Consider the following 27,626-nt stretch of genomic DNA (forward strand, 5'->3'; position numbering starts at 1 on the left):
AATATATAGGAAGGGGTGGAGTCGTCATAATATATAATAATGCTGGAAACGCATCACGTGATTTGATAAACACGTCAAATAAGGTGGAGTCAATTGATGTAAATTTAAATGATATTGGTTCATATCAAATGAAATAATAATCACAACTGAAAATTGGATGAAAATATAATATAATCGTAGGGAGAAATTTTCATTCATCAATTGTAATTGTCTTTTTTTTTTAATTGTGCTTCCAATCATCATCTTAATACTTGCTATTACTTTTTATCATCTCAGTTACTTTGTCGTCATCATTATCATCATCATCATCTTCACTTAGTCTTATACTTTTATCACCTTTATCATTCTGGTTTTTCATCATCTTATTATCTTATCATCATTTTTTTTCTGGTTAATTGTTGTGTCCTCATTGTACTGATTGTTTTTGCTTTTCACCTTTGGATTAATTCAAGTTTCATCTTTGTGTTGGTTTTTGTGTTTTAATTGTGCTCATTCAATTTTAATTGTTTTTAATTATGGTCATTGTAATTGCTCAAGGTAAGTTACAACTTACTTGCTATTGCTTTTTAATTTGATTGATTTGATTAACTGATTTGATTCTGTTGGTTTTAATCAGTTTGTTTGGTTTTCATTGATTCATATTTCATGAAAATATGGAAATTGGTTACTTCTTATTAGCTTATTTATTGATTGGTTTTTGATATTGTTCTTGGTGATTATTTACTTTTAATTATGTTCCAATTCAATCATCAATTTGCTAGTGATTTACTTTTACAGCTATTAATTAATTAATTGATTTGTTTTCATGGTAAAATCGTTAAACTAATGATTATCTTTAAGATCATTTTTTCACCTTCAAGTTTGTTAACCTTTTAGCATTTTAATATCATTTACATGACAATTGTTTGCTAATTAACTTGATTTTTACACTTCTAACGGTAATCAATTTAATGATTTCATATTTTTTTTGAGGTATTTAAATTTTACTTCATTTGTATTCATTAAATTAATTGACAATTTCATCTGATTGATTGAAGAGTCGCCATCTATTGAGTGAGAATCAGTTATCAGAAATGATGAATTAAAAAATTCAACATTCGAAGACAAAGTTTTATTTTCATTAATTAACAATTAGAAAAGAAAAATTTTAGATGATCAAAAGTAACTAATTAACCACCAGTAATTAGCCACTTCCATCAATTATAAATTTCACTATTATTTTCTGGTGTAAACAATTCTAATAGCAGAGTGACCATTGGTCAAGATTCAAAGCTCATCTGGTAGATGGCAACACGAATATCATTCATTACGATGTTAGATTTTTATTTATCTAAATCAGCTGTTAATCCACTAATTACATTGATTAGACTTAAAATATCAACTAATCAAAATTGAACCAACAAGTTAATTAATTTACTATTTATTAATACAAAAAAATCGCTTAAATTTATATCCAATTTTGAGAGGAAAAGTTGATATCTACCTGAGAAATTATCATCGAAACTCAATCCTTGTCCTTATAACCAATCAAACTTAATTTTATCCAAAAACCGATAAGTTATAACTTTAAATGCTCGAAATGACCTCGATAATAAAGTTTAAATATCGAAATCAAAAGATAACTTTTCTGATAAAATTGTTCCATATCAATAGATGGCGACACTTTATCCAATTATCGAAAATGTCAAATTTTTAACAATCAATTTAATTTGATTGTAAATAACTAAACTAATCCGAACCAACTATAATATACTAATAAGCTCATTCTCAGATTAAGCTGTTGAAACAATGAAAGAGTAATTTGATGATGATGGTCAAGGGGAAAATGAGTCGGCAATAATTATCGGTCAAAATTGATTGGAATTGTGAAGAAAAAAGTTAATTAGAATGATTGAAAATTATTGTTGATTAAAAGTTAATCAATAAACAATAGAGGTGTATAAGTCATGCTCGAGAAATTATTTCGAGGAAAAAAATATCTTTAGGGGGATTTTTGATTTAGGCGTGGTTTTCATTCAAAAGCGAAATAGTTTACGCATCTGAGGGAGGGGAGGTTGAGAGAGAAAGCGGAAGATAGGAAGTGGGAGAGGAAGATAACTGAGAGAGAGAGAGAGAGAGAGAGAGAGTAAAAAATAGAAAAAGTTTGAAGAAAAAAAAAGTAGATAGAAAAGAGAAGAAGAATTGAAATATCACTTTAACATAGAGTTAGATTATTGTCCAGAGTTTCTACTGGTCAGTTTTCATCATCAGAGAAAACAAATTGTCATCATTGAAAGTATCGTATTCTTAATGTGAGTGTTAAAGACAATAGATTAACGTTTCGTTCAACTTTGATTTTGATCGTTTTCATTTCAGTTTAATTGTGACTTTAAGAGAAGTGAAAAGATAAATCAACCAGTTTAAAGTTAATTGTGTAAATTGTTTCGTTTCCTTGGCCGGGAATCTAAATAACTTGAGCAATTAACTAATCATGTCCATGGTTGGCAAGATGAACGGGGAGAAAGTTGTTAAAACGGTTAATATATTAAAGTGCAAACTTGTTAATTTTGATAAACTTCAAGATCTAATTGGCCATTCAATTATCATAATTAGAGGAGTAATTAGTAAGTAATCAGTCAACAATAAGCAATTAATTGTTTAATTTGATTAAATTGTCTCAACAAAAGTTTAACTATATTGTTAGTTTTGTATTAATTGTTCAAGTAAAGTTATCAATTGATTTCATGTTATTCATCATTTGGGATTGAAAGTCAACTTATCGTGCTAATTAAATTTGCTTTTGATTGTCATCACTCAAGGTGAACCTGATCAGGTGACCGCCTTGACCGGTCGTCGTAGAGGTCGTTGTAAATGGTTCAACGTGGCCAAAGGCTGGGGATTCATAACACCAAACGATGGAGGACCTGATGTATTTGTCCATCAGGTAAGTGACCATTCAATCAACAATTAACAGCTCATGTAACATGATTCCAACTAAAGGAAACTACAATCAACTAATCAGTCGATTTGCTAAATATTCAATTGATTGATGTTGATATTAAATCAAATGGTATTGATTTTAGCCAGTGGTCATCAATTGAATCAACTTATTTTTCTAGTTGAAATTTTGATTAAATCAACATCAATTCAAAATCCTTAAAGTAAACATTGACCAGTCCATTATGATGATGATGATGATGATTATGATGAGGATGGAGATGATTTTAGTTTCATGTTTATTATTATTGAAAAACAAACTCGAAAAAGTAGAAAAATAAAACAACTAGAAATAGACTTAATCTCCCAAGAGATTTAATTTGATGTATCATCATCATCTTGATCCGCATCTTTTTTTCATCCCTTATCCTCTTTATCCTCATCTCCATGAACTGTAAAAAAAGTGAGTATTTTTTTCAACTATTGCTCATCCAATTTACAGCATCTTCCAACCAATTTCATATTACATCATCCAGTATCATCATCTCATCATCCTGAAACATGATGATAGTGATACTTTTAGACTATAAAACTTTCATCATTATCAAGATATTTTTCAAAATTGGAAAAACTTTGAACCAAAATTTTTAAAGAATAATTTTCAATAAATGTTATTAATATCTACATGATAAACTAAGATTTTGTACTTTGTATCAACTTAATGTAAGAGTAGATGATGAAGATGATGAAGGAATCAGTCTAATACCTTGTTGCATTCATGACAATTATAAGTAGGTCAAAGACCAGTGGTCATCAGCTTGATCTGTCTTTCTTTTTTTTTTCTTTCTTTCTTTTTTTATTCACTGTTGATTCTGATTGAAAGATGACCATTAGTATACTTAATAACCTTGGCCTTGATCGATTAATGACCAAGCCTTACAGGTCATTATATGATCAACATCTAATTCCTCCTCCTCCTCCTCCTCTTACCTCCCACTTTCATATGTCCAGCACAAGAAGACAAAACAAAACAACAACTCTAAACATTCATGAACCAGATGAAAACAATTTAATTCAATTAATTAATCATTACCAGCATCATCATGGTATCATTATGATTATTACACAAAGATATATGCTAATCATGATTGTCTAATTGCAATTAGGAGTTTTTTTTGTTGCAATTTGATTATTTTGTTTTTTTCAAAGAAAACTAAAAGTTAACCAAAATTGGAAATGATTACAATTATAATTACACAATTAATCAATTGTTTCCAACTCTCTCTCTCTCTCTCTCTTTTGCTCTGTGTGGCTATTGTGTGTCCATCGATTGTTTTTTAAACCATTATCATCATTATGATGATTATGATGCAAACATGTAATTTGAATACAATTCAATTGTTACTTTCTCATCATTATCATCTTCATCTGTTTTCAATGAATGAGTGAATTCAAAGGAAGATGATCATCACCATGTAACCTATTATTACTATTCAATGGATAAGGTTAACTTTGTTTTTCTATCGAATTTTTTTTTTCATTTTTTCTGCTCTTATATTTATTTCCTGAATACAATCATTATCTTTGATCATCATTGATTCAGAATTAAATGATTTAAAATGAGAATGAGAGAGAGAGAGAGAGAGAGAGAGAGAGAAACTCCTTTTCATCATGATGAGATTCCCCAAGTTACTACCCACTATTTCATGTTGTAATATCCTTTCAACTGAATCATTTGTCTATATGAATGAATAATGAAAAGTTTCATTGAAAAAAAACTCTAAAACTTGTTTTCAAAAGCAAATCAAAATTGATTGTTTATAGTTAAACCTATAAAATTTACAGTTATAAAAATGATGATGAGTGAAGATAAAAGGGAGAGAGACTTGTGGGAGCTGTTATGTTTTACAGTTTTATCATCGTAATCATTAGGGTGATATTATTATTATTTTATCATTGTTGTTGTTTGGGTTACTTAGAGTGGGAAAGTAATTGGGAGATTCAAATGTGGGGGAGTTTTTTTGGATGATAAGGATGATTAGGGTGAGGGCTGATTGTACAGGGAGGCTGCTTGGTTTTATAATCTTATGTATTAAAAACTGGTAACATTGTGAATTATTGAAGAGAGTTGAAGCTTCTGTAAAAATGTTAAAAGGAGGAGGATGAAAGTGAGGGTGGATGAAGATGGAGATGAAGATGAAGATGGAGGATGAGGATGAGGATGATAAAGATCCAGATGAAGATGAAAATTGATGACTTTTTCTTTGGATATAAAATTTTTTCTTCTCTTTCTTTATCATTATTATTTTATTATTGTCACATCAAAGTTTGTTTTTCAATGTGTGTAAAATTTGTGATACATTATTGGTAAGCTGAAGCTGAAGATGATAATGAGAGAGAGAGAGAGAGAGACCGGTGAGTGGGAGGAAGACGTGACTGGACATTTGTGAATGGAGGGGAAATTTTCCTTTAAGGGGATTGAAAAAAGGTTATCATTATGGAAACTCAATTGCATTAAATTTTATGGGGTGAGAGATGATGAAGGCAAGGGTGGGGTAGGTGATGAAGAGGAAGGAAGATGACTGAGAGAGTCTTGAATCAACAATTTCAATGATGATAAAGTATTATCATCATCTTGCTTTCTATTTTTCATCAGCTTATTCATCCTCCTCATCACAAACGGATGATGATAAAGGTATTTTTATCCTTGGTCAAAAATAGACGAAAATGAGTCAAGACTTTTTCTCTTCATTCATGATGCGTGTTCATTTCATTCATCTCTCTCGCTCTCTCATCTTCTCTTTCTTAAACCAAAAAGATTCTCCAAAAAAAAAACATCACTTCTCATTCACATTTGATTCCAAATCTTTAACCAACATCATTTATCACTACAGAAGATAAGAGAACTGAGTGAATTGTGGTGATGATTAAATAAGCATGATATTGAATCTGAATCAGATTGAAATTCATCATGAAAAAAAGTTTCACATTAGTAATGGATTTACAATCTAACAATCTCAAGATGAATAACTTTTTTTTTACTTATCATCTTCATCATGGATGATCAAAGGTGTTTTCATCCCAAAACTTTGTTCATGATGATGATTCTTGAATAACGTGATTACCTGTAATAATTTTCATCTTATTTGATAATAACAATCAACGATTATGTTGATAACAAAAACTAAACATGAGATTCAAATAGCAATCGAAATGAAAAAAAAATTCTTCATAAAAGTTTAATCATCTTTTTGTTTTTCATGGTCATCAGAATGACCATTAAACCAATGAAATCGATCACGACCAATACCTGAGTTGGAATGACCATTAAAACATTTTGGAAAAGTTGATTTTTGCTCATTTTTTGTTTCGATTACGTGATAACTTGAAGTTACTTTCAATGGAACTGGACAAAGGTCAGTTTCAATTTTCTCCTCTCATCTCCATCCCTTATCTTAATCATCTTCATCTTCATCTTTCCATTTCCTCTTCACTTGTGGTTGATATTATATTTTTTTTTCTGTTTCGATATTTTCAAGACAATAAACACAAAACCGGAAATCATTTAAAGATATTTCCTCATCAATTCCGTTTCCTTAATTCATAAAAATAATATTGATAATCCAATGGATGGATATCATTTAATGATGGTCAAGATTAAATTAGGATTGTAAATGATGATGATGATGATTGGAATTGTGAGAAGCAATTAAATTAAATGAGCCATTTGTTGTTGTTGTTGATTTAAGATGATAATTTAAAAATAAAAATAAAGGCTCAAGGTGGAAGTGGAAATGGACAATGATGAGGATGAAATAAGGAGGAGGAAGTGAAGTGATAGGAGGAGTTTGAAACAATTTCGCAAACTCAATTGAAACTTGACATGAAGAAAATGAAGTAATAGAAAAGAAGATCGATAAAGTTTTAAAAACTGACCCTAACTGACCAATGGCTAAATAAATGAACATAAAATACTGACCAGAATCTAAAGTGCAGCAAAACTAATCAACAAGAGTTATAAGTAAATGTCTCTCAACTTAACAAGTAAATTAAATTAAATTGAAAATTCATACGATAATATTAATCATCTCAGCTAATCATTGATATCATGTAACAGAGTTTTCAACATATTATATATGAAAAATAAGTTGAAATTCAATATTTGCACCATGGAACTTTTTTTACCTCCAAGAATTTGAAACTTGCGTGATAACCTTTCTTTTTATGATACATTTTCCTCCTCCTACTCTCTCACCATGAACCATTTTTTGCTCTCTCTCTCTCTCTCTCTCGCGTCCTCATCCCTCTCTTGCAAGTTTATCACCTTTAGTTTTCATCCATAAATTAACTTTGAACAAACAAAGTATCTTGAGAAACAGGAAAGATGCTCCTAATACATAATCTTTATCCTCATCATCATCAGTTGCAGCAGTTTGGATATCACTTTGTTTTTAGCTTCACTCAGCACTTTAATTCATCAAAATGATGATGATGACCAGATCATAAAAGTGACCAGTTTCTGGTGTAAAAGGACAATACAAAATTTTTTTATATCTTTGATTCCTTTCACTTTTTTTCATTGCATCTTCCTCCACCTACACCTCCTCCTCATCCTCCTCCTCTTCCTCATCCTCCAATATCACATACAGTTTGATAGTTATTATTTTCAGGAATCGCCTGGTCATCTCAAGCTCACCAATGGTCAATAGTAAATGATAAAGTGATGAAAGTGTCTGGTCAAGTTTTTTTTTCAGTATAAAACAACAGGAGACTCAAAGAGAGAGAGAGAGAGAGAGAGAGAGAGAGAGAGAGAGAGAGAGAGAGAGATAGTAAAAGTCTCAGGGAGTAAAAGTATCGAAAAGTTTTTGAAAGAGAGAAAACGAAATTGATGATGATGAAGGAGGAGGAGGAGGATGGAAACGAGAAAGAGACTTTGCCGTATCATCTTTAATGGTCATCATCATCATTCTCACAAAACTGACCTTTACTTTTTTTCTTTTCGATTCAAAAAAAAAAGATAAATAACCTTAATACATTATTAGATTTTCGGTTTTTCTTTTCGCGCAAAAACAAAACTGGTTCATAAGAATCGAACCCAATAGACTTTTTGTAATTTTTCATTCTGAACTTTTTTCCATTTCATATCAATTCCTTTATCCTATCATCATCATCATCTACCTCACCCACTCGCCTCCTCATCATCTTTACCCTCCTCCTCCTTTTCCCTCCCTCTCCCTGTTTCTCGCTTGTTGTTGGCTTCTGATCTTCAATATATTTTATCCTCCTTGGAGTCATTTTCGATCTCATCTTATAACATTTTTTTTCACTCTCAACATTTTATCTTCTCTTTCTCATTCTCCTTCTTTTTTATTCTTTTCTCTTCCTTCATCTTTTTTCATCTCTTTTTCTCCTCCCACTCTTGATTCACTTTTTGAAAAATCGATTTTCTCATTTCTTTTTTTTCTATCTTGGAGTTTTTTTTTCATTTTCTTCTTTTCTCTTATCATCCTCATCTTTCAACCTTATTTTCAGAACTTTTCTCATCATTCTTATCTTCCTTCTCTTTCTACATTTTATCTTCACTTTATCATCTTTGCTTCTCTCACTTTGAACAGTTATCATCTCTTTCTTTTCATGTTTGGAATTTCTCTCCCTCTTCTAACAAAAGGTCAGAGAGAGAGAGAGAAATCAAAAGGATGAAAAGATAGAGAAATATAAGGATGAGAAGGACAATATCAATTCTACCGATGACCATCACCATGAAGAGGATTCAGATTGCAGTTTTTTCAGTTTTTCAGTTTCCATTTTTGTTCTTGTAACATCATCATGCTTTTTCATCTTCGTTCTCATTTATCTTCCCTTTCTTCCTCATCATCTTTTATCATCTTCCATACTTGTTTCCAGTTCAATTTATTTTCTTAAGGATACAAAACTCATAGGAGATAAAATGTATTTTCCACATAGATGAACAATGTTTTTTTATTTCATTTCTTTTAACATCAAATATATTATTTCCTCTTCATCTTCCTTATCATCTCTTGTCCTCCATCTTCCCTCCCACTGAACACACACCTAATTACATCCTCATCCAATTTCATCATCATCCTCATTCCCATCGCTGAACTAAAAATTAATTTTCATTGGCTGGTTCAATTCAATTACACCAAAGAGTCAAATCAATCAACATCAACCCAAGCAACAAAAACAACAACAACAACCAAATTGATATACAAAATTATAAATCAATAAAACTTAACCATTGAACAATTAAATCGTTACAATTTCAATCAAATTAGTCAATTAAATTATCAATCGATAAAAAAAGTTATTGAACTTTCGATTAAAATTTCTCTCTCTCTCTCTCTCTCTCTCTCTCCTAAACTGACCATTGAAAAAAGAAAAGGAAAAATTAACTGGACAATGATTCCAATGATTCCAATGAATCTGATAATGATCATGATCTCATGATAATGTCTTTTAAAAAGCAATTTGAGGTTAACTTTATATTTTTATCTTCACTTTATATTGGATAATGTTTCATGGTTGACATGATTCAGTCTGATTCTCAGTTATATAATTAGTTTCAATGATAATGAAACTCAATCATTAGAAACTTTGTTTTTTTTGTTGGTTAATCGAAATGGTTTAGAAATTTTAATCACGTTAAAGGATAAGGATTAAGAGGATTTGGAGTGATGATAATGATGAGAAATATTAAAATTATGTTGACTTTTTGTTCTGATATCGTTTCAATTGAGTTAAGATGCGTGTTGAATCAGTTTATTCAGAATAATGAAACTTTTCAACTCTTCGTGATGAGACTTTATGAAAAGTTTTCTCTCTCCATTATATTAATCATGATGATGATTATGACCAGTTAAGGATGATAAAAGAGAGAGAGAGAGCAAGAGAGATGATGATCAACCCCTGAAAATATGAAAATTGCATGAACAGATTCAAATTACCTAACTGGACATTGAGATATGAGTAAAATGATTTATAATCAATCAACAATCATCATCATTGAATTCATTGTCTTGACAATTAATTGTTGATCATTTGAAACATTGTTATCGTAGCTCAATGAATTTATATCTATATTACATGTAACTAATTATCTTGATGATGATAATGATGGATAAGAGGAAGTAGTGGGAGTGGATGGAGGTTGTTTAAGGGTGTGGACATAGATTTAGATGTTAATATCAATTGAAAGTTTCGGATTAATCTGTGAACAGAAAATTGTGAAAAAAGTATTGATCAAGATACGATTTTGGATAATAAGGTCTCTCTCTCTCTCTCTCTCTCTCTCTCTCTCTCTCTCTCTCTCTCTCTTATCATCTTAATCTTCATCACCTTTTAAATGTTGATCAATTTAACTTAAGCTCTTAAACTTTTTTGTTCGTCCTCTTGTCTAAGCTTCACACTGAGAGTTCATTTTTATCATGGATTCAGGTGAAAATTTCATTGCACACCCACTCAGTTACTCTCACACTTTATCTGTATTTCCTTATTTTCATCCTGTATTCCAAATTTCATGGAGAAGAAAAAATAAATGAGATTAAGATTTTGCTCCATCTCCATCTCCATCACTCTCTCTCTCTCTCACTCTTTATCTTCTTCTCATCTTGTTTTATCCTCTGTCTTCATCTTCCCAAAAATTATCTCAGAAATAATTCTGATCAACTTGAAACTTGTTAATTTAAGTAATGATGAAAATTTAATTTCATCATCAACCTAAATAATTGATCATCAAGATAGAGATTGAAATTGGTGATGAAAATGGATGATCAACAATAGGTGAGAAAGAGAAAAAAATAGCAAAAGAATTATAATCATCATTGTTATTATCATGATTATTATATCATCGATTGTTCAAGAATACTGAAAAAATGTTCTTTTTTATATCGAAAGTGAAAGTAAATTGTGTTTGCAATATAATCCGTTTGATGGAATCGCATTACTTTTTTATCATCATGAAATTCATGAAGAAAAATGATGAGAAAAGAGAGAATGAGAGAGTAAGAGAGAGAGAGAGACGATGATTATCATCATGATGAGAACCTGGAAGGCTTGAAGTAATCATGGAAGATGAAGGAAAGAAAATGCAACAATATATAAAGAGAAAGTTTTTTTTTCTTTTTAATCCAAACTAAATTGACTTTTCTATCAAAAAAACAAACTTATCACCTTTTTTTCATCATCTTTCCATCTTCATCCTTTATCTTCAACATCATCATCTCCTCTGGCGAGAATCTTCATCTTCCGTTCTAAAAGTTCTAATGGGTTTTATTTTCGACAATCGATCTCATTTGAATAATTTCATTCAATTCGATATTTAGAACTTTTTTTTTCTCTTTTTCTCTTGATTTCCTTTCTTCTTGGCTGTGATTCTGTTAATTGCTATTGACTTACTTACCCTCGATTCTGATTTATTAATTGTTATCATTACGTTAATTGGTTCACTTGCGAAAATGATGATTGACATTAAAAGTTATCATGAAATTTCAAGTTTTTTCTTTTTCATCATCATGTTGACAACTCGTTAACTCATATTTTCTGTCTTTCAACCTCATCCCTAATAATCATCATCTTCATCATTATAACCATCACCTTGGTCTTCATCAGCTAAGTCTTAAAGGCTTCATGATAAATTATCGATTGAACTTATTGTAAGACAATCAGAACTTTATACTTTATATTTCAAATGGAATAGGAAAAAAAAACAGTCATCGGCACAGCCCATTATCTGATGTCAGAATAGTTTCAAGACAAGCATGATGATCATGATGAAAGTGAAACTTATCGTGTGAAGATGAAAACGTTGATGATGATGACGACGAAAAGATGAAACAAAATCTTTTCAAGAAACTGACAAATAATAATGTAAAGACTCACATCTAAGATGAAGATAAAATCAGAAATAAATGATGTCCATTTAAAAGGTAAAGTGAATAAAACATCAGCAAAAAAAGTGATGAGAGAGAGAGAGAGAGATCAAAAAGTTCTGAGATGAAGAATCATCATCATCTCATCTTTCACCATGAGGATTCATTGTCTGTAGAAAAAACTTTTCTTCAAATGCCTTCGGGTAAAAATAATCTAAAAGTGCTTCTCTTTTACTATTTTACTCAGATCATTTCAAGTTCTAAACATTATCATCATGTACATGATACGTATCATCTTCACCCCCACCATAGCATCAAAAGCAAAATAAATAAACTGAGTATCAACACATGACCACCAACACCAACAACAACAACAACAACAACCGGACAAACATAATACATTACAAGTTTACTTTTTTTGAAGAAAAAATCAACGGAAACACTAAGACCACTGGTTACTTTGTCATTTTTCAACTCCCACAGTCTCCCACTTCCTTATCCTCCATTTTTACTTTACCAGTGACAGTCTAGATAAACATACCCTGAGGGCATATTATGTATTTGTTGTTGAATTTATGTTTCCATCCAATATCATCCTTAGAATGAAAATGATGACCTGGTATATGTCTCTTTCTTTTTCTCCCTTTCATCATCACCTCCATCCCTTTTCTATTTCCGGTTGTTATTACCTTGACTTTCTACCACCTTCGATGCACTGAAAAAGAAAGAGACGAAAAAAAAAACTCTTCTTACGACGCAAAGATCATTCGATATGCTCACCAAATCATCATCACTCTATCACTCACCAGGAAGAAGAGAGAAAGAAATAAAAATCAATTACTTTTTGGGTTATTTTTACCCAAAAATTTTCTCTTTTTCTTCTTCATCTTCTCCTCTTAACTTCCTCTTATAATCTCAATTTCCGGTTTTAAAAAGGTACCTTTACCTGTCATGGTTAAAATTATAATCTATCAGCAAAACCATTGACCATAAAGGTAATTAAATGTTCCAACGCAACCTCAGTTATATGATATTAGAAATACAAGAATATATATTATTTGATTACAGAATTTCCCGCCAATTCATCTGAATACTGAACAGATGATTTTCAAGTTGGTCAAATTGATGAATTCTCATCTAATGAATGAATAATTTTCACCGGGAAACAGAAAATTTGGAATCTCTTTGAGAGAATCTTAGTTTGAATCATTCATCTCGAAGATGAAACAGAAAAATAATAATAAAAACACATGAGAAAATCCCAATAACTGATAAAATTGTTGGTGAAGATGATGAAGAAATGACATGAAATGTTTCAGGGGAAAATGTTTCATCCTGAAAGATGATGAAGAAGATGAAATGTTGACTAATAAATCTTAACCTGAATCAGTGACTACAATTTGCAATTAATTGATCCCATGTTTCTCACAACTTGTAATTCAGAGACAAACGATTCTCTCATAGTTATCAATTGTTATCTTCATCTTGATGCTCATTCATTTTACTCATCACCTTGAATCTTATTGAAAAGTTTTCTTTTCCATCAAATTCTGATATCAACTCCATTCATCTCTCTCTCTCTCTCTCTCGTTTATCCTCAAATTTTTTGCTCTACAATTTTTCTCCATCATGAAAAAAAGTCTTTTCATTAATAATACTGAACATTAGTTGAACTTTTTCCAAACTTAAGATGGACACTGAACTTTTCAGAGAGAGAGAGAGAGAGAGAGATGAAAAGGGAGGAGCCATTTTTCAAATGTTCCCTCCCATTTAACATTCTCTTTCTCTTTGTATCATCATCTTTCAAGTCTCTTGTCTTCTTTTACTTTCTTTTTTTTAAAGAAAGAGATTTGACTCTTTCTTCACTTTTTACAGTTACATCATCTTCATCCTCCCTCATCATCATCATCATCATCATTATAGGTTTTATTTTACCAAAAAATTCTTGGTTTTTTCACTCTTCTTCATCTTCCTCTCTTTGATTTTCCTCTTTCATCTTCCACCCACTTACTCATCCCCTTTTTTTCATCTTCTTGTTGTCCTGATAAAAAAAAGGATGCGGAGGGAGATGAAGAGCAAAAAGTGATGAGGATGGAGAGTGCAAGGGAGGGAGAGAAGACTAAGAATGTTAGGAAATTGAATTTTCTGTTTTTTTTATTTCTTTCCTTAAGAAGTGAAAGGAAGATGAAAAAAGATGAAGATGAAAATGATGATAATGGGGATGAGGAAAATGCTTGAAAAAGGGAGTCAGTGGGAGTAGAAAGATGAACAACTTAAGCAACTTATTTTTTAAGCTTCAACAACTTTTTGCCTTCTTTTCATCTTCATCTTCCTCGAACTATCATCATGATGATCTCTACATTATCTTCCTTGATGATTTCTCTTTGTTCTTCTTCTTTTTTTATCTTCTCGAGTCAGAATTTTCTTTTTCTTTTCTTCCATAAAACTTTTTTAGCTCCAATTTTTTCCTTCATCTTCATCATCATTTCTTATCATCATCTCTTTTCATCGTCATCATTATCATCAGTTAGTGAAAAATATAATTTATAGTTGGAATAAGTTGACTAAATGGACAAGCAAAAAGGGGAAAAAGTGTAAGAAGGTGAAGAAGAGGCGGAGTTTCGAGGGGGAAAAGTTCTGAAAGTTCTGAAAGTTCTGTTTCAGAGAAAGAGAAAGAGAGAGAGAGAGAAGAAAAAATTTCTCGAATTATTTTTCGTTCTTTTCTGTAGCTTTATGTTTAAAAAAAGTTTCGAAGCTCCTCCTTCTTTTATCATCATTCTCCTCCCAGTGATGTAACTTTTTTTATCCAATAAAGTGAAAGAGAAATAAAAAGATGCGGATGATAAAGATGATACGGTTTTCTCTCTCTCTCTCATCATTATCATTTCAATTTTCTTCGTTGATCTGAACAATCAGATTAATCCTTTTACTGGATCAATTTTCATTCATGTTAACAGTAATTTAGACAAATTAATTCTGAATAATATTCTATGTAAATTGTTGGGAATTAATTTTGATTTAGATGTGTTTTTTCTAAGATAAAGTAAAAGATAAGAACCGTTTTCGATTTAGGTCCAGTATTAGAACTTTTTTTTTCCAAATCGAACAGGATTTGCTTCTCTAAAGTTTTTATTACTTCTCATTTTGACCTCATTTTCTTTTCTTTCATATTATCTCTCCCACACACATACAAACAAATAATACAAATAATACATTCAAAAGACTTTTCATCATCTTCATCTTCATCTTCCTCATCATCAACATCATTGACCGTCTGTCAGAAATTCTATTGAACCAAACTAGAGACTGACCTCGAATCTGTTTCCTTGGTTTCTTTTTACTCCCACATTTGTTTCTCTCTCTCTCTCCTTCTCATCTTGTTTGTCCACTGCTCTCCCTCTTCTTTATCTTCCATCATCTAAATCGTTGTCAAACACAATTTCCACCCCTCATCATCTTCATCATCATTTGCGTTCCTAATCAAGTTACGTTGACCTCCGATTGAAACTTTATCAGATGAACTTTTCTGAATATCGAAAAAGTTTACTTTTCCTTTTTCAATTCAAATTAATCAATAGTCGAATTCAAACTAAATGTTACTAATGATGATGGTGAGAGAGTGAGAGATGTCAGAGACCATCATGATGATCATGTTGATGATAAACATCCCCACCCACTTTATTTGATAAAAAGTCATTTTTCAAACTCCAAACTGAATATGAATCCATTAAGAGATTCATTTTTTTCCGCCTTGACACTTACACCTTATAAATGATGTATCTTAAAAGTCATTTGCAACTTATAACTTTACTAACAAATCATTTCAATGATGATGATGATGACCAAGAGATGACCAACTAATGATTATCATGTTAATGATAAACTTGATGTCAACTTGAAAAGTGTTGATAAAATCAATCGAGAGGCTCAACAATAATAATGAATCAATCTTGAAATTTGAAATCATTCATCATACCAAATGGTTGACAATTGATTCAACTTATTGATTAGCTAAATTTTCAATTAAATGAGTTAACAATTTTGTGATATTGATCATTTAATTGCTCAACATCACCCGCATCACTTTTATCAATAATAATGTAATGATAATAAATCAGCTTAATCATTAACCATAGTAAAAAAAAAACAGCAACAACAACAATTTGAAATTAAAACCATCGGTAAAACAATCAACTGTTAATGTAAACAATTTACATCAAGGTAACAACAATCATCTTGTGTCTACAATTAACTGTGATTGTAATCATACAATTATAACCAATTTAAGTTAATTTTGTTTTTTTTTTCATCATGATACAGTTGATTGAAAGGCAGATTGTTTTTAATTGTCAATTTATTCAGTGAAAATTGTTATCAACTGTATCAATATCAATGGATACAATCAATAGCTAAACAATTTGTTTACATTTTCTTGTTGATTTTTTTTACACACACGACAAGATGTTTTTACAGAGATGAGGATGAAGATGAGGATGACAAGAGTTACCTTTGTCACTTTTTCATCATCCGAAACCCTCATCATCATCACATCATCTTAATTTTCAAATGTTTGTGTATGTTGATACTGTAAAGATGAAAAATCCATCAACAGAATAATCTGAAAATGAGATGATACGAAAGAGGAAGAGGAAGATGAAGATGAAGATGAAGATGAAGACGATGATGATGATGAGCTAAAGTGCTAAAGTGATACATGAGAAGATGATTTAAACCGATTTATTATATTAAATGTATTCTTCTTGCTCATCACGTTCTCATCTTATTTAAACAAGTTAAATCCTTGTATCAACAATAAGATGATAACGATGATGATGATGATGAGAGAGATAAAAAAAATCCTCATCATTACTGATTAAATATTCAATGGAATTGAAATTTCCATTCAATCAGCTGATTTCCAATTTCAATCTAACATCAAGAATGACCATAAGTTAATATTAGTTATCTGAATCATTATATTGACTTTTGATGATAATAATTACTATTATTGATTGTTGTTGATATTAAAAATTAATTAATTGATTAGTGATCATATTATTAACTCACATGGACTATTAATAAATTAAGTGAACCATTTATGTAATATTGTTATATGTAAATTCATTGATATGTTGTAACAATTACATTTTTTTTTTCATTCGATTGTCATTATATTAACCTTATTGGAGATGATTAACTTATTGTTGATAATCATCATGTTAATCAGCTATCAGATCATGATGAAAATTGAAAATTCAATTTGATTATCATATTGAATACGATCATTAATTTAGTTGAATAGTTATCATTATCATTATCCTCTCTCAATGAATTAACATCACTAATCAATCATTAATTCATTTTGATTAAATAATATGAAATAAGAATACTAAATTAATCTTAATCAATGGGATCATTAACATCATTATCATCATTATCATCATCATTAGATATAAGGTTAATTGTATCCAATTGAATTGGAATAATAATCAATATGATTACCAGGAAATATCATGTATATACATTTACATGGAGTTGAAATGGTGATACAGGAAGTAACATGATAAAGTTTATTAGTTTCCGGAAGTGATGAAAAGGTTTACAGGGGAAAATAATAAGTTATCATGTTAATTTCAAAGGTTATCATCGATTTGGATAATTATTGTAATGAGAAGATGTGAAACTTTTCATTCCAAAAATTAAAGTGATAACCAAATGCTGACAATATAAATGATAATGATAATGATGATGATGATGACGATAATCATAAGATGGAGGGAGGGAGCATGAAACCACCGAGGGAATTATTATATTTTTTTCTGAAGAAAAAAAAATTGGAAAATATCAATTCCATGAGATGATCAATATAATTTATTTGGACTCTTTATTATTACGATGATGATGATGATGATATTAGCCAAGTGGACAAATGAGATGACCATTTAAAATGGGGATTTGAGTTGACCATCTAAAAAGCAAAATCATCTAAAGTGGGTTGAGAAATGATAATTCAGTAAATGGTTTACAAAGGGATGATGAGGATGAGAACCATGATGATAATGATGATAATAATAATAATGATGATGATGAGAAAGACTTAAATTGACTATCGGACTGTTTTCCTTGTTTTCCTTTAATCAGAGTGTCCAGAAAGAGAGATGAAGAAAAAAAATCCTAAAGTGACCATTAAAAGTGAAAATCTATTGCTTTTACATTGGAAAAGGCAACTTTATTTTTCACCACCCACCCCAACCCACCCCACCCTCGACTGCCATTAGTTCAAATTGTGATATATTTGTTGTTATCCAATAACTGACTTACTTTCCCATTACGTTTATATATTTCTCTCTCTCTCTCTCTCTCTCTCTGTTTTTTGTTTTCTCTCTCAAAGAATAGAACTTTTTTTTTATCTTCCTCATCCACCACCCACTTTTCCTATAGAAATAATTTTACCTCCAAGTTGAAAATGTTTTTGCAAAATTTTCACTCTTCAAATATCATCATCAGGTCTCCCTTTGCGTGATCCCTATCATCCTCTTTGCCTCCCACTGAATTTAACATTTTTCATAATTATCATCATCTTCCCTCCCTATCATTGCCATTACCGAGAGAGAATCATCTTCTTCATCATCATCATTACCACCCTTCGATTATGATTGGTCATCATCATCATCGTCTCTCTATCACTATTTTTGGTAGAGAATGAATTTTTTTTTCATTTCATATTTTCAGCATTCTTAGCATCCTTTTATTGTTATCATCTCTTTTTTTTCTGTATCTCATCAAGTGAAAACTCATGAAAGTTTCCATGATCATCGGGCCTCCAAATGCTCAGAATTGAGAGGGAAAAACTATTATCGTTATCAAAAATGTCTCAATGTTTTACTGTCCAGTGTGTAATTGCCTAGAATTTGTTTCAGGGATGAGGATGGAGAAGATGAGTTGTAATTTTCATCCTTAAATCAGTTTCTATTTTTTTCTTCATTTTTTTGTTGTTCGTTATTTTTTCCAGTTCTTTTCTTCCTCGGCATCATCTTATTTCTGCTCCATAGATTTCTTAGTTTATTTCTCATCATCATTTTCTCTATCTTTCTCTTTGTCATCTTACTCTTTCTTTCTCTCTCTCTCTCTCTCTCTCTCTCTCCTTTTTTTATCTTCTTCTCTCAAGGCGATTTCTTTCGCTTCAATTATCGCCTTAGTTTTTTTTTCAAGAATTCTCATGATTTATACCTTCTCATCTTTTCAAATTATCAAACCTTCAGATGACTTGAGATTAAACATAAATTCAATTGCGAGTGACACATTTCTCCTAATTCTTGTCTTCTTGACCATTATGACGATGGTCATCGTTGTGATCATTTATTATAGAGATATGAATGTTTCGCATGCCTCGTTCATCTTCAAGGTGTATATTGTTTCCAGAATTTATAATCAATTATCAAGGTAAATCTGAAACAAAGAAAAATTTGCAATGGGTCAGTTTATCATCTCTTTCATTTCTCCATCAGTTTTTAATCTTGTTAAATGACTGGTCAGCTCTCTCTCTCTCTCTTTCTTTCTTTCTCTCTTCTGCTCTTTGTTTATCAATGAGAAATCCTCTTGCGTGACCAACACTGACCACGAGTCAGTAAATTAGTGGTAATATTATGATTATTAAGATGAATGAAAATGATGATCTGATATTTGAAAAAAAGAGGAGGTGATAAAGGAAGACCTTCCAGTGGCCACGAAAGTGAAAGGTCACTTGTAAATCGATTTCATTTTTATTTTTCTACTAGAAAATATAATTAAACCTCTAAAAGGTGAACTCTACTTTCCTTTATTTCCTTATTGAGGTCAATCCATCCAGAGGTCACGAAATTTACCTATCATAATAGTGACCACGACCACTTTAACGATTCAGGAGAGAGAGAGAGGTCAAAGTTGACAAGAAAAAGGAAGAGGAAATCGAGTAAGAGTAAAGTTAAACTGACCCTAAAGTTATCAAATATTACACAAGATATTTAATCGATTGCAAGTATTTAATCAAATTTACTAATAGAAGCTTCAATTCATTGATTATAAGGGATTAAAATTGATTATGAAACATGAAAATTAATTTTTCACTCTGACAGGATTAACATTAATCTTAAGGTAACCTGAAGGCTTGATCATAATCATTTAACATTATCATCCAGGTAAATTATTACCAATGTGCTGATAGTAATTTGTTGTCAATTTGATTTATTTCAAGTTTGTTGATTATTAATTGTCATGATAATGTTATTAGTTACATTTAATAACTAATGTTATGGGATAAACTATCAAATCTAATCAAGTGTAAATTGTTGAAGGATTAAGGTGAAGAGTAATTAGATGGACCTTGATAGTGATTAATTGATTGTTTACAAATTGAATAAACAATCGTATTGATTATAAAATTGTCGCCGTGATAATTTTAATCAAACGGTTACAATTAATGTTCATTTCTGTGGATAACAAATGATGAAGTAAAGTTTTTCCATTGGTAATCTAAATTATTACTCCCAAAGCAATTGAATTATCATGATGATCATGATGATGATGTATTTTCATGGTAAGGAAATGAAGATGAAGATGAAGATGAGGAAGACAAAAAGTAACTAGTTGATCAGTTACATGGGAGTGTGATGATGATGATGATGAATTGAAGGTTTAATCAATCATAATACAATTACCTTTAGGTTTAACCTTTAACTTTATTCAAGATTATCCGATTAAATCACCATGAACATGTTACATGAACACTAATTGTATTTATAAGAGATGAAAATACATATTGCAACAATTAACTAATTGTGATTTACTTTTTTACATTTTCTTTAGTCTGTAATTCAAATGAATGGTTTTCGTAGTTTGGGCGATGAAGAGGAAGTTGAATTTGAATGTAAGATCTCCGATAAAGGACTTGAGGCCACTTTGGTAACGGGATGTGAAGGGTTGGAGTGTAAAGGATCACACAGAAGACCAATGTCCAAGAAAAAGTTTAAAAAAGTTCGGTAAGTATCAAAATCTAATCAGAATTTTTTACCTGACATTAAACATGAAATCATATCAATAATAAGATACCGATGATCTCATGTATTAATTTAACGATGATAAAGATGATAAAAATGATGATCTTCCAATGAAAATTCAATATTGACCATCGGTCAAAAGTAATAATCGTTTTTGTTTACTCCAGGTAAAGGTGATTAATACACTTTTACCTGGATGGAAATTGTGAACAAAAGTTGTGACCAATTAACAATAATTTGCTATCATTTATTACTTGACCATTGATCTGTAAACATAAATATAACGTTTCCTGTTATTAACTTTATTATTTGACCATTGGTACTAAATTGTTGGCACGTTGTTGGACTGCGATAGGTCCGTGATGATCCGTGTGATTTTGTATTGAAGGTTTATAAACAATAGTTTCCTAATGACCAAAGGTAATAAAAGCAAAGTAAATTGAATTGAACGCGCGAGAGGAGCAAAAAAAGTCCCGATAATTGTGTTTGATCATAATGATTGTTAATTGTTGGCTTGATGATGTTTTGTTTGTCTGTTGGTAACAATTTAAACCTATTGTTTAATGGGGAAAATGATCCAAGACTATTAGTCGATAAGCAAGAGGTTAAAGGTTATCTTCTTATCCGGGTCAAGGTGCAGATGTGTATTATTATCACTCCAAGGTATTATTTAGACAATTGGATTGATTGGAAATCAATTTCATCAACAATTTATAATTAAATTAGATGATGATTCGTGAACCAAAGTAAGATATTAAATTGGATGCAAATTGTTGATTTAATTGTGAGGATGAGAGAAATGATCATCTCTTTTAATATGGATCAAGAGATTCTGATAATGATGATTAAAAATTTCTCGCTAATCATAAATTAATCGCGATTCTAATGAACCATAAACACATCAGCACAATATCAATGATATAATACCTTTAGGTATATAACCTTTGAGCTTTTACCTTTTGTTGTTGTTGCGATTGTAGGTTTATCATGTTCACGCGACTAACACCTTGGCACGAGCGATGAGGGTCATAGGGGAAAGAGAAAACTTTCTCTCTCTCTTTCTCTTTCTGACCTCTGGCTATCGGTTTAGTCTTTAAGGTAAAGTAGGTCACGATTCTCATAAGATTACAAATAATTTCTCGTGTGTGTGTTTATGTTTTACTCTGTGAGCGTTTTCGTGCTTAGGGTCAGTTTGTAATCATAATAACGTATCAATATGGAAACACACACACATACAACTTTTGGGGTTTTCCTTTCACTCATAGACGATTGAAGATTGACAGACGAAAGGGAGACAAGCCCCTTGTCCACTGTCCAGTTTGATTATCTTCATCAACTGACCCATGTTGTTGTTGATTTTTTTTCTTCCTCTCTTCTTCATAACTGTGAGTCCATTGTGTCAATTGAAATGTCCATTGGTGGTTACCTTAGTTTTTCCCATTTCTCCTGAACTTTGTTACGATTTTGATATTTCCTCTACCTATTGGTCAGTTGTTGTCAAAGAAAATGACCACTTCCCCATCTCTCTCTCTCTCTCTCCCTTGTTACTTTACAATAACTATAATGATGTAATAGACAACAATCAATAATAAGCTATGATGATAAGATATTTTTTTCATCTCCTCTTTTTTTTCATATTTAATTTCACGCAACTCAAATACTTCACTTGAAAATTATTTTTGCTGATTGTTGATTGTGATAATTTGAAGATGAAAATATTGAAAAGGACTTTAACTTGTTGAGTTGACCATTGGGTGTTTAATTGACAATAACAATAAACTTGAAATCATGACAACTCCAAGTATGATGGTGATGATGATTGCGATTGATTGTTATGGTGATAGAGATGAAAAATAATGTCACCATCAGTGTTATTATGATTGTTGTGTATTATCAATATAAACAATTTACCTGAAGTATAAAAATTTTGATGTGTTGAAGGGAAATTTGGGAAAAGTTAATTGTTGCCTTTTGGTGACAATTTACTGTTTCATTTTAATTGTAATTTCTTATGTTACATAATACAATTGAAGATCTTCAAGGCAGAGACTATGGTTGTCCGAAAAGTCCTAAGGTCAGAAAAAGACGTTGGTCAGATTAGAATCGATTCGCGTGTCTCTCGAATAATGTTAAAGGTCAATTTATGACTTTGACTCGTGGCAAATGTGTCCAATTGTGAAATCAGGTCAAACGGTAACTATCAGAAACAAACAACAATAACAACAACGGTCATTAGATTGTAGGAGGAGGAAAGAGGAAGGATATTCAATAGTTTCTATTAGAACTTTTTTTTTATTTTCTTTTCTTTAAATTGTATAATCCATTGTGAGAGTGAATAACAATGAATACGGAGAAATACTGGTAACTCCCCCGCACTTATGACCAGATTCATTGACCAGAGGAGAGAGAGAGAGAGAGACCTGAGGGTGGAGACAACATAGAAACTGGACTTTGAAATTGAAAGTGAAAGTACAAATAATGAACCAGGTTTTTTTTTCTTTCATCAATTGATAGAAAAAGAGAAAAGATTTACAACAAAAGAGATAAAGGGAGACAGGGTTATCTTCTTGCTTGTTTATCTTGTTGAGGGAGGATGAGGGAGTAGAAGATCACAATGAGGAGAGAGAGAGAGAGAGATGATAAACCGACACATTGGCACGAGCCAAGAGGCAACATAATATTATGTAGATTAGATATTCTATCTTCTTAAGTTGTAAGCAGAAAAAATTGTAATCTATTGTAATGATGAAGAAAAAAAGGTTTACTCTCTCTCTCTCTCTCTCTCTATGGTCATTTATTCGTTATGATGGCGATGACCAATGTCCAGCTGCCCTTTAGGTCCATTCTCTTTTTTCCATCTCTACGCAAACAACAACATCTCCCCCACAAAAGCAAAAGTTGACCATTGACCACCCCCTCGTGTACGATAATAGTGATAAGCGTAAAAGCAGATTGATCTGAAAACGCACAAAATTTGGACAAAAAAAACCTGAATGAAAATAAAGAAACACAAACAATTTGATATAATCAATGAATCGCGTACTTTTTTTTTGCACTCCTAAGATAAGGTCAGTCTTCTGGTCAGTTTTGACCCTCAGGGGCCTTAAGTTTACTGTTTAGTTTTACTGTCATGTTTTTTAAGCATCAGTATTATCATTCAATTATAATCCGACTTAGTTTTAATCTCTCTCTGTGTATAAACATACAAATGTATCAGTTGCACGATCTTTTGTTACATTGGACATCATCTTTATCTTTCATCCTTATCATTATCATCATCATCATCATTGGAATATCATTATTATTATTACAATATGATGATGATAGTAAAATTTTAAATGATCAACAGTTTTCTAATTTATCTTAATTGTTTAACTTTCTTTTTGTCATCCTAATAGATGTTATAATTGTGGTGAATTTGCAAATCACATTGCTTCAAAGTGCAATATGGACCCACAGCCGAAAAAGTGTCACCATTGTAAAGCCGCTGACCATTTAATTGCTGATTGTCCAGCTAAAGATGTTAAAAAAAATAAGAAAAATAAACGTCAACAATCAACGCAATCAAATTGTATTACATCAACTTCTGATGATCACAATGATAATGAATATCAATCAATATCTACAAGTGAAGTATCAACAACACCAACAACAACACCAACAGTGACCACAACAACAACAACAACGATAACTTTATCGTCATCATCTGAATCAGAATCTAATGAATCAGTATCTTCATCATCATCTGTTTGTATAATTACCAATAATAAATCACCTGAAGATGAGGATGAAGATGAAGTGGTTAATAATTGTTGTGCTAATGAGATTAACTCAATCAACTCTAAATTAGTTGATTCTTGCAATGTTAATGGTGAGACAAGTGAAGATGATGTTTCATTGGTTGTCATGGAAACTCAATCAACATCCTCATCAATTTCATCGTCATCATCATCAGCTGATGATCATCATGAAGGTAAACAGGCTCGTAGTGATTCTGGAATTGTTCATGATGATGAAGATAATAATTGTAATACCATGAGTAGGAACAGTAATTGTGATATAAATAATAACAACAATTTAACGATCAACACCTCGACCACAATTACAACCAAAATCCCTGTTGTTGAATTAATTAATGAGATTAATATTCAACATAGTGGAGAAATCAAATTGTCAACAATTAAATGTAAAGATGAAGTTGATTGCTCTAAATCAATTGAATCAACACCTTCAGATGAAATTATTACCACAACAATTAACGATTCAGCTACTACATGAATCAAGTTAATTAATTGTTTGTCCCTGTAAATAATTATCATCATCATCAAATCAGAATCTAATTTGTAACAATTTCATCATTCTTAATCATCAAACAATCTGATTATCTCAATCAACTTAATCAAATTGAGATTCAATAACAATTTTAATGATAGCAATTAACAATATAAGCAAATCAATTCTTCCATTAATTATAATAGTTAATTAATAATTGAATTTAAATTTAGTTTCCATCAATATATTTACTGTATTGATCCTAACAATTAACTAATTACTTTCCAAACATTTATCATACTATTAATATAAACTCATTACTTATCCAAAGCATTTCAATACAACAATTAGTTGATTACTATTAATAATCTAACTAATTGTCAATTGAATTAAAGGTAAATTAAAGTTCCTAAAGAAAACAATTAATTTCAATCATCACAATTAGATTTAATTTAGATGATTATTAGACTTGATTAACTAATTATTTAGATTTCAATTACTTTTTATTTTGTAAATTCAATTGTTTCAAATTATTAATAAATTAATAATATTCAATTGAGTCGCCATTGAGTTTCAATCAAAACAACAAACCCAAACAATTAACTAACTAATTATCATTTGATCAACAATTAGTAATTATTTTGATTTTTTTTATAAATAATATTTAAATCATCAAATCAATAACAATTAAAACTAAATAAACTTTGTAAAAATAACAATTTAACTAATCATGTAGTTGCAAAATCATATCATTAAATTGAATTGTAGATTAATCAATGAAAGTAAATTGTAATCAACTTTACTAATTAACAACAATTAACAACTGAATCAATAAAAACCCATTGACAATAAAACAAAAACCAAACAAAACCCAATTATTGTAACTGTAATTTAATTGTATCCATAAACAATAATCAAGGTGAACAATTAATCTGATAAATTGTGTATTGCAAAAACAATTAACTAATCCAATTGTAAATGTAAATTTAAATTATTAAACAAAATAAAATGTGAACAAAACAACAACAATTAAGGAAACAATTTAATTTCTTATAGGGTATTTTTTTTATATGAAAAAAAAGTTGATCCAATTGAACTGAATCAAATTGTTAAAAAACTAGGAGGAGGAGGAGGATGAGGATAAATAGGAGGATGACAAAAGAAAGAGAAAAAGAAAGAGGATCAGTGAGACGATCATCCTTATCATCCTTATCATCCTCATCTTTAGAAGCTTCTTGTTTATCAATCTCATGGGGATATTGATTTAACTTTACTGTTCAATTTAGTTTTCTATTTTATTTATATCATCAATTTCATTTCCAGTGACTCCGAAACTCAACTTTCCCCTCCACCAATCCACTCATTCATCCACTCACCATGTTCCCATGAAGGTGATAAATTGATTGGAGAATAAATTTAATCGTTGAAAATCAATAATATCAAAATGAAAATGTTCAATTGGAACTGTAAACTTTACAATTAGCGAATCAAATTTAATCTTCTCTCTGATTGTTATCAAAGAAAACCATTAGATTGATTTTAGATGTTTTTCTCTCTTTCAATTAATCAATTTATCGGTAATTAGGTTGAATCAGTTAATTGAAAAAAGAATTTTTTTTTGATAATTCACTTTTTCTCTTATTTTTCCAGGGAGAAAATTGTTCTATTAGTTGAATGTTTTCCAAAACATTTAACTTTCGCCATGTTTATGTTATGTTCATTTCAAGAACTCACAGAAATCATGATAATAATAATGATAACATGAAATTCATTCCGATAATAAGTTATCTGAATCAAGTGAAGAGGAAGAAGGAAAAAGTTTCACTTTCATCGGGTTAATTGATTTCTAAGGCCTAATGCCGAGTATTAATATCGATATGAAATATCATCATGGGAACATTTTTCATTCGTTTGACCAAAGTTCTGAAAAAAAAAACTATTGACCATTCAGATGATCAATTAATGTTAATCAACGAGGGATTGAGATTAATTTTGATTGATTTGATTATTTAGGTGGTGATGAAATTCAATGATAAAGTAATTGAAGTTGTAATTTGCAATTTTGTTGATTATTGAAAATTTAAAATGAAGAAAAAAGTTGTCGATGATTAAATGTAACTGTTTTAATCAGATTTGTTGATTGTTGACAACAGCAGCAATTGTCATCGAATTGAATTAAATTTAATAATAAATTGTTATCATTATTATGGTCCAATTGTCACTCCCTTTTAAAGAAATCAAAAAATTATTAGTTTCTCCAATTTCTTTTCACTCTATTATCATTATCAACGTTATAATATCTTATTCAACTGACCCTATTATTATGGGTCAATTGAACTGGACATCACTAGTGTAGTAGGTATTGTAACAAGGGAGACAACTGGGTAAGTATTTTATCATTGTTATTATAATAATCATTATGGATGCTAGCTGGACACGCGCCCTCCAAAAATGACCAAAGGAAATGCTAATATGTAAGGTCCACTTTCAGATTATCGTTGTAATAATTTCCAGA

The 27,626-nt window shown here is 30.5% G+C and overlaps 1 protein-coding gene across 2 annotated transcripts; it reads left to right on the forward strand.

Annotated features, from left to right (window-relative positions):
• On the forward strand, positions 1-27,138 carry LOC128391037 (uncharacterized). 2 transcript variants are annotated; one of them, XM_053350874.1, is made up of 4 exons: positions 1-537; positions 2,799-2,923; positions 20,649-20,821; positions 24,238-27,138. In XM_053350874.1, exons 1-4 carry the CDS (start codon positions 516-518, stop codon positions 25,115-25,117), a joined length of 1,200 nt encoding a protein of 399 aa, XP_053206849.1. In that variant the 5' UTR covers positions 1-515; the 3' UTR covers positions 25,118-27,138. The 2 variants fall into 2 exon arrangements, with proteins under 2 accessions (XP_053206849.1, XP_053206841.1); XM_053350866.1 differs by lacking the exon at positions 1-537 and adding an exon at positions 2,132-2,603.
• Positions 27,139-27,626: the final 488 nt, after the last annotated feature.

This window comes from Panonychus citri, unplaced genomic scaffold (genome assembly GCF_014898815.1).
Source record: "Panonychus citri isolate SS breed McGregor unplaced genomic scaffold, ASM1489881v1 Contig00011, whole genome shotgun sequence".
In the NCBI taxonomy this organism is placed as follows: domain Eukaryota; kingdom Metazoa; phylum Arthropoda; class Arachnida; order Trombidiformes; family Tetranychidae; genus Panonychus; species Panonychus citri.